Source organism: Podarcis tiliguerta, assembly GCF_965153285.1.
Source record: "Podarcis tiliguerta genome assembly, chromosome: 3".
Classification (NCBI taxonomy): domain Eukaryota; kingdom Metazoa; phylum Chordata; class Lepidosauria; order Squamata; family Lacertidae; genus Podarcis; species Podarcis tiliguerta.
Window position 1 is genome coordinate 29,004,124 of NC_139536.1, and position 8,696 is coordinate 29,012,819.

The 8,696-nt window shown below is 40.8% G+C and overlaps 1 protein-coding gene across 7 annotated transcripts in view; it reads left to right on the plus strand.

Moving 5' to 3' along the window:
* MARK1 (microtubule affinity regulating kinase 1) overlaps nt 1-3,656 on the plus strand; it is a 72,911-nt gene extending 69,255 nt beyond the window's left edge. For all 7 annotated transcript variants that reach the window (XM_083433283.1, XM_083433281.1, XM_083433284.1 and 4 more), the window contains one exon: nt 1,536-3,656. In XM_083433283.1, the coding sequence (XP_083289409.1) occupies nt 1,536-1,890 (355 nt within the window). In that variant the 3' untranslated portion in view covers nt 1,891-3,656. The remainder of the gene's footprint in view (nt 1-1,535) is intronic.
* The last annotated feature ends 5,040 nt before the right edge of the window (nt 3,657-8,696 follow it).

Sequence of the window (8,696 nt, forward strand, 5' to 3'; positions counted from 1 at the left end):
TGTTAAAGATTAAAATAGCATTGCCTAGTCCCCAGAGCGTATGTGTGTGAGCACACATTCATGTGTGCGCACCACCACCACCCACTATCACTGGCAAGAAAGTTCCTAACTTCTTAGATGCTGAAAAATCTACTTGATAGAAAACTAAAGTTAAGTTCCAATGGTTGATCATTTTGCTGCCCTTTAGTCATGCATTGCAGGCTACAAAATGCTTCTGGAATGCACACAAGGATTGGAATTTGTTTCTGATTTTTCTTCTTACGGCAGCTCCTAGCCAAATATCTTTCCCTGAAATGCTTCTGGTTAGGGAGTGACTTTTCAGATGTAGGGTGGCCAGTGGACTAAAAAGCTCTGCAGAGGGTAACTAACTATGGACCACGTAAACATGATGTATTGTGTATAAGCAGTACATTTTGTGGTGATAAAATATTTCTCCTGTCACATTCCAGTTGATAGGCTGAAGCCACCGCACTGCTCCTTGCTCCACAGCTTATTTCCTCACATGATGTTGGAAAGATCATAGGACTTTAAAATACTAAATGATGCCTAAACAGACATTGAATAATTCTCAGCAAGCATGGGACCCTTGAAGGCAGACAGTGTGTGATGAAGTTTTAGCTGAAAGAATAACAAATAATAATAGTAATAAAAATAATAAAAAAATAAAATAAAAACATACTTCGCTAGGGCTATTATTCTGTGCACTCTTATTTGGGAGTCAGTCCTGTTGAACTCAGTTGACCTTAGTACTTAGTAAACATGCATATGATAGAACTGCCAAATTGTTTTCTTCCCCATTACATCACAAAACAATTTGCGGAAGATGCTGCCAAAACATTATGAAATACTTTGTAATAGGAAGTAGTGTATTCCCTGTCAATTATTGGTTTGAGTTCATAAATGTTCTGTATTGCACAGAAGGTAATGGCAGATATGACGGAGAGCCATGCTGCATATGACAGCGCATTTCTGCCACTGCCATCCTATCATTCTGAATGGAGAGGAAATATTCTTTATGGATTTGTGTTCCTTGAGTGCCAACTTTTAAAGATAAACTAGTTATAATTATTTCTAAAATTGGACAGTAGAAGGAAGCAACCCAGTTGTTGAAGAGATGCTCATATTATTAATTCTGTAGGTTGAGATATTATTGCTTGGAGGAGGCCTTCTAGGCAAGAATCACCCAAAATTATTTCCCTTACTTTCTCAACTTCCAACTTTAAATTTGCAAAATAAGCTGTTATTGTAAAGGAGGGTAACATTTTTTAATTACTAATGAATGAAAGGTGGCTTCCTTTCTTCCCTGCTTTTGTCAGCATTCCTTGCCTTCTGTTTTGTGTGGCCTTTCAGTGTTTTGGTGATCTCCCTAAAGATGAAACCTAAAGAGAGCCTAACCAAGTTGATAGTTGAGAAACCTCTTTTCGTTGCTCCACTAAGCGAGGATAGTTTTGATCAAGAGCATTTTTTAATTGTCTGGTGCTTAAGGGTAATTCCCTAATTTGTCATTGGTATATAAATGATGTTTCCCTTTTCAGGAGCACTTCTGGAGAACCAAAAGACAGAGAAAAAGAAGATGGTAAAGATTCTAAGCCACGGTCTTTGAGGTTCACGTGGAGCATGAAGACCACAAGCTCCATGGACCCAAATGATATGATGAGAGAGATTCGAAAAGTGTTAGACGCTAACAATTGTGACTATGAACAAAAAGAGAGGTTCCTGCTCTTCTGTGTCCATGGCGATGCACGACAAGACAGCCTCGTCCAGTGGGAGATGGAAGTTTGTAAATTGCCACGCCTGTCGCTCAATGGAGTCCGCTTCAAGCGAATATCCGGGACTTCTATTGCCTTTAAAAACATTGCATCCAAAATAGCGAATGAGCTTAAGCTGTAAAGAGCAACAACGTTTCTGGGATCAGGGAAGAGTCTAGCTTACATTCTGAATGTACTGGTTATGCCTAACATGATTGGCTTGTGAAACTCCCCATGTAGAAATTGCCCCATTGCAATAAGGTTATACATAGTTATTCTGAATTGTAAAATTAAATTCAGTATGACCTATATTAAAAGGAAAAAAAACTGTAGCTGAAGAAGTTATGTTCACATGTACAGGTAAGTATATAGAGCATTTTGTTCATTTTATGTTCATAGAGTTGTATAATAAAAAAGAAGGCTTAAATGCAGATCTTGTATAGTTGTCTAGATATCAGCACAGAAGTGTGTTTGCTTTGAGTTAAGAAGTTCTTCCTGGTCATTATTTACATTTTTTGTGGTTTTTATAATTCTTACCTCTTACCATGCGTTTTTTAAAAACTACGTCCATAGTAGAAATGCACAAAAAAAAAATGTTTTCACAACTGTAGCATGAACAATTTTAGTTACTTTAAAACAAATTACATATAAAGATTGAATTAGTCAAGGACAGATTGGCTTTTGTTGTATACAAGATTTTTCCTGCTTCCCTTTCACTCTTAGCCTCCTTTATAGAACAGTGTTTATTTGGCAGAATAAAAAATAAAAATGCAACCATGTTTACAGTGTTGGCACTTACAGTGAAGAAAAGGGGGTTCTGAGTATGTTGGCCTCTGGCCCCTTGAAACTTGTTGGGGAACAGAAATCATGTCTTGATAACATTTTTTTAAAAAAAGGTTTTTGGGAAGACTGAACTATTGCTCTTGTGATATATGGTCAAATGTAGCAACAGAATAGAAGTACAGTTCATATTCATTCATCATGGAGTGAAATACTATTATTCTCTGCCTTCACAAATCCCACTTTATGAAAATACATTGTTTCATAGCACAAGGTATTCTGAAATGTTGCCCAATTGTAAGAGCTAATAAATGACACCTCAGGAATTAACTGGTTTTTGGAATATTCCCCACCCCACCCCACGCTCCAGTACGTGCAGTTTCATATACTTTACAGCTGAGCAAACATGGTTTATAACAATAGATTACTACTTACATGATTGTACAAATTTTGTTCTCATATATCTTGTTTGTGTTTCTAATATTTTGCCCACTTTCTTGTATTTATTCCACATCATTATGCCTGTAATGTGCAGCTGTGAGTAGGCATTTGCCTACGGAAGTAAAGAAAACTCCTTCATAATTGGTGATATATAAACTATGTAAAACCACTAGTACTTGGTACATTTTAATATTTGTTACTTTTTACTGAATTAATCATAGCGGTTGGTTGTGCAATGTTATTTAATGTCGTAATTACTGTAATTTCAACATACGGGCCCCATCCGCACACCCCTGTAAAGATTAGAAAAGTCATTCAAAATTGTCACTTTATTTAAAAAACAAAAATGAAAAAAAGAAGCTGTGGTAAACTCTGTAACCCGAAGTTAGAAGGCTGTAAGTGTAGCTAAATGTGCCATTTGAGAATGGATTTCTGACAGATGGACTTGACATGCTGTACTGTACTGTGATGTAGCTCTCCTGTAACAGTTCTGTTCTGAAATGAACGTGTATTGTTGCCTTAGAAGAAGAAAAAAGGATGGTGTTTTGGCAAGAAAGAACTGTACCCCTTTTTATCTGGTGTTCCTTTTTAAAATAATAATAATAATAATTTTTTTGATGCAAGTCATCCTAATTCACATTCACTGGTGCACTCTATTAAAAACTTACTTGAACGGTTCTCATACTACCTTCCCTTGTCTTTTGCTCTTTGTCGCTAATTGTGCCGGTTGGATGGTTTGAGGCTCCATTGAGGAAGGGTTGCAAGGGGAGGTGGTGATGAGTTGGTGGTTGCAGGTTTATGAAAGCTTTTAGATTTGTGTGTTTCTTTTATTTCCTAACCTTGGCCTTGTTTCTTTTTTTTTTTTTTTTTTTTTTTGGAGGGGGCATGGTTCAGTTTTAGAGGAACCCAGGTCCTAGCGTGAATTCATCCCAGATATGAACTTGGGGCTGTTTTTGTTGTTGTTGAGATTTTCCTTAGTATGCCCAATTCCTAAGGCTCTGGATAGGGTATGAAATTTAAGAATGTAAACATTTTAATCATCTAAAAATCAAGTAAAATTGATGAATTCTCAAAACACTAAGCAAATTATCTTAATCACTCACAAGCAGTTTAGCCATACCATTTAATGTCAGCCTTGCCAAAGAATTTTTATTATGTGCATCTTCCGCCAAAGGGTTTAGGGTAGCATACATGATTCCATTTTATCAGCACAGTGACTGCGAAATAGGGCTGGGCTAGGGTCTAGAGCTCCCTGGAAAGGACCCTGATGTTGGGAAAGATTGAGGGCACAAGGAGAAGGGGACGACAGAGGACGAGATGGTTGGACAGTGTTCTCGAAGCTACCAGCATGAGTTTGACTAAACTGCGGGAGGCCGTGGAAGACAGGAGTGCCTGGCGTTCTCTGGTCCATGGGATCACGAAGAGTCAGACACGACTAAACAACAACAACAAAGGGTCTAGAGCAGGAACTGGGAAGCATTTTAAGCTTGAGGGCCACATTCCCTCCTGGGCAACCATTTGGGGGCCACATGGCAAGTGGTGAGTGAGACAAGAGGCAATAGTGGGCAAAGTAACAAATGTTACTGTAGGCCAGGTTCTACACACACTCATGCACCCCTCTCTATCAATCTAGGCAAACAAGAAGCATCATCCCAGAGTTCAAGGGCACATTCCAGACTGGCAAAAAAACACTTGAGGTGTCAAGTAGGGCAGCTGTGGAGTGTCAAGAGGGTCACATAGGCCTGAGGTTCCCCATCCCTGAACTAAGAGCACCCAGTGGCTTAGAAGGACTTTGCCATAAATGGTTGAGAATTTTCCCCTAAAAGTTTTTTATTCAGTGCAATTTACATTTTCCGTTTTCCTCTGAAGTAACAAGAATTGTAAGCATACTCTGCTTTTACATAAAAGCTTACACACTAAAGTTGGTTCATAGGCAAGTTGTGGTCATTCATGGATGGTGATAGATTGACCACAAATCGCCCATGCATAGGTGAGCTCAAGGTTGGATTACTGCATCGCGAGGACTACCTTTGGGCTTGGTTCAGAGGCTGCACCTGGTGTGTGGCTAACAATCCGCTACTCAGCCAAGTCCAAGGTGTTTGTACTAAAGTGTAAGTTAATTCGCTACTTGAGAAACCGCCTTAGCCCTTATATACCCTGTAGATCATTGCAGTTTGTGGGAGATTTTCTTCTGCAAATTCTGATGATTTCACAAGCCCGCTCCACAGTAACTCAGAAAAAGACTTTCATTGTCTCTGCCCCGTTCTGTGGAATAGCATTCCTGTCAAGAGATGACAGGTACCTACTATTTGTGTTTTCCAGGGACTAAATGAAAATATTTTTCTTATGGGCTTTCCTAGCTGAATAAATGGGTCTTTGCTACAAGTGTATATTCTGTAGTGTTTTGTTTTAAATGTATCAACTGTTTTTTTGTGTGTGTGTTTGTAACTTCTTTGCTGTTTTTATTGCCTTGAGATGATTTTGTAGAAGGCGATTAGTAAATTGTGATTAATACGAATATAAAGATGGTAGCAAGTAAATATTTATTTGCAACCATCAGGACACATGGCGTTTTGCAGAGTAGAAGACAGGCCTTTGCCCAGACAAACCTACAGCCTGAAATTTGACACAGGGAAAATGGAAAGGAGGGGAAAATGAAGAATATGTGATGGTTTCATTTTAACATGTGCTTAGGATGAGTTGCGGAAGGGCCATAGCTCTATGGTACAGTATCTGCTCTGTATGCAGAATGTCCAAATTTCAATCCCTGGCATCTCCAGGTAGGTTTGAGGAAAAACCACTGCCTGAAACCTGGATAAACACTGCCAGACATAGAATCATAGAGTTGAATGCCCCCCCCCCAGCATCACCTAGTCCAACCCATTGGAATGCAGGAATCTCAGCTAAAACATCCATGACAGATGGCCATCCAACCTCTGCTTCAAAAACCTTCAGAGAAGGAGAGACCTCAAGCTCCAGGCAATGTAATTCTGAGGTTGATGAACCCATATTCTGATTCAGTATAAGGCAGTTTCCAGTGTTGTAATGAGCTGCAGATGGGAATGTGGGGATTCAACCAAAGGTGTCATGGAAAAGTGGGTTTTGACTATGGATGTGAAGGAAGAGGTGGCATCATGCAGGTGTCTTGGGAGCCAGTTTCATGTGCTGGGTGGGTAGTTGTGGAGAGAGTGGATTTTGGGGGACATTAAAACATATGAGGATGATGGAGCTTGGAGGTAGGGAAGATAATAGGCAGGGATATATCTGGATGTGGGTGGGATGTGAAGTGGGGAGCAAAGCAAAGGCAGTCTTTGAAAGTAATAACAAATTAATCTGCTGGAGCTGGGAGTGAGCAGGAACCTATTGTAGGAAATTAAGGAAGGCTGCAGGGGGCAGGTAAGCCACGCCTCACATAATTGATCAGAAGTCGTGTACACCATTTAAATGGCAATGCCCATCAACTTGCAGAGGGGCATCAAATAATTTACTGAGGGGGGTCAAAAGGACCTTAGCTCCTAGGAGTTGGCTCCTATAAGGAAGAGTGTCATGTGGCCAGACTGAGGCTATTATTTTGGCAAAGTGCAGGATATACATGAGGCAGCCAAGCTGAGACAAACACATGAGAAGATTGGTCATCGCCCAGCTAGACCTGCAATCAAAATAACTTAAGAGGCATGCTGCATCAGGCCAAAGCTCCATATAGCTAAGCGTCTTCACATTGGCCAACCCAGTGCCTTACAGGAAGCCTATAGTCTAAAGCAGGCATGGCCAAACTTGGCTCTCCAGCTGTTTTGGGACTACAACTCCCATCATCCTAGCTAACAGGACCAGTGGTCAGGGATGATGGGAATTGTAGTCCCAAAACAACTGGAGGGCCAAGTTTGGCCATGCCTGGTCTAAAGGGTCTATCTGATTCTGCCTTGGCTACATTCTTCCATGAGGTGGTACAGCTGTGAAGAGATTTGTTGAGTGCTAGATGATCTATCTATGAATTTGATTCACAGGTTTGGTGATTTTCCTCTAGGGACTCTGCTGGCCAGCTGTGCTCTTTAATTATAATATATTTACAATGATAGATTCCCTTCCCACCCCCACCCCCACCCCCACAAACCCATGTTGCTAAACCAAATTCAGCCTCAGGATTAATGTACTTTTTTTCTCACATAGAGTATTAGAAACCAGTAATGCAGAATAAAATGGGATTTTGGGGGTGGGGGAGAAAGATTAGATTCTTTATGACAGCTCCTGCTGGAGGAAAATGTATATAATTCCCAATATCTTAGTAATCAAAAGAACACTTCTAGTACAGAGCTCGGACAGTGAGGCATGGTAAAATTCTTAATTACTTGGGGAATTACTTTAGTAGAGACATCAAATGAAAACAAGATAAGCTTATTAATGAATTCCGACCAAAGAGCTACTGAACTAAAGATGAAATAGCATAAAATAGGAGGAGGAAGTGATCATTTCATATAACTGGTTTATGGATGTGTAGTGAAGTGTTTAGCGAAGATTAAGTACTGGAGGGTTTATATCATTAAACAAAATAATGATCTCGCTTCTCTTGCAGAGGCAATATGCCTGCAAACCTGGACTCACTTTGGAGTTTAGAATTCTGATCAATTTCTGGACCTGAATATGCTCAGAACCTACTTCTGGCTATCCTGGTGAATGAGACAAGGTCAGGGCTAACAATGGAGACATGGGGACCAGGCCACCACATGCATTATGTCAACTTGATTTCAAAGAATGCTTGCATAAGGCTTATGAATCATATGAGCATAAGAAGAGTCTCCTGGATCAGGCCAATAGCCTATCTAGTCCAGCATCTCACAGTGGCCAAGAACATGCTTATGGGCAGCCTGAAAGCAGGACCTCACCGCCACATCACTTGCCTCACTTGTGATTCCTAGCAACCATATTCAGTCTGTCTACACTGACTGGCAGCCGTTGTCCAGGATTTAGGGCGGGGTGGGGTGGGGACGGACACTCCAGCCCTACCTAGAGAGGTCACTGATTGAACCTGGGACCAGATCCTGTCCCACTGAGCTGCGGCGAAATGCCTCGCGCTGCAAGTAGACCTCATACTCTCTCTCTCTCTCTCTCTCTCTATATATATATATGGTGACAGCAGCCACAAAATTAAAAGACGCCTGCTTCTTGGGAGAAAAGCAATGACAAACCTAGACAGCATTTTAAAAAATAGAGACACCACCTTGCCAACAAAGGTCCGTATAGTAAAAGCTATGGTTTTCCCAGTAGTGATATATGGAAGTGAGAGCTGGACCATAAAGAAGGCTGATTGCCGAAGAATTGATGCTTTTGAATTATGGTGCTGGAGGAGACTCTTGAGAGTCCCATGGACTGCAAGAAGATCAAACCTCTCCATTCTGAAGGAAATCAGCCCTGAGTGCTCCCTAGAAGGACAGAACGTGAAGCTGAGGCTCCAATACTTTGGCCACCTCATGAGAAGAGAAGACTCCCTGGAAAAGACCCTGATGTTGGGAAAGATGGAGGGCACAAGGAGAAGGGGACGACAGAGGACGAGATGGTTGGATGGTGTTCTCGAAGCTACCAGCATGAGTTTGACTAAACTGAGGGAGGCAGTGAAAGACAGGAGTGCCTGGTGTGCTCTGGTCCATGGGGTCATGAAGAGTCGGACATGACTAAACGACTAAACAACAACTATATATATATAATTACTGTTGAAAATGCTATGTTAAAACA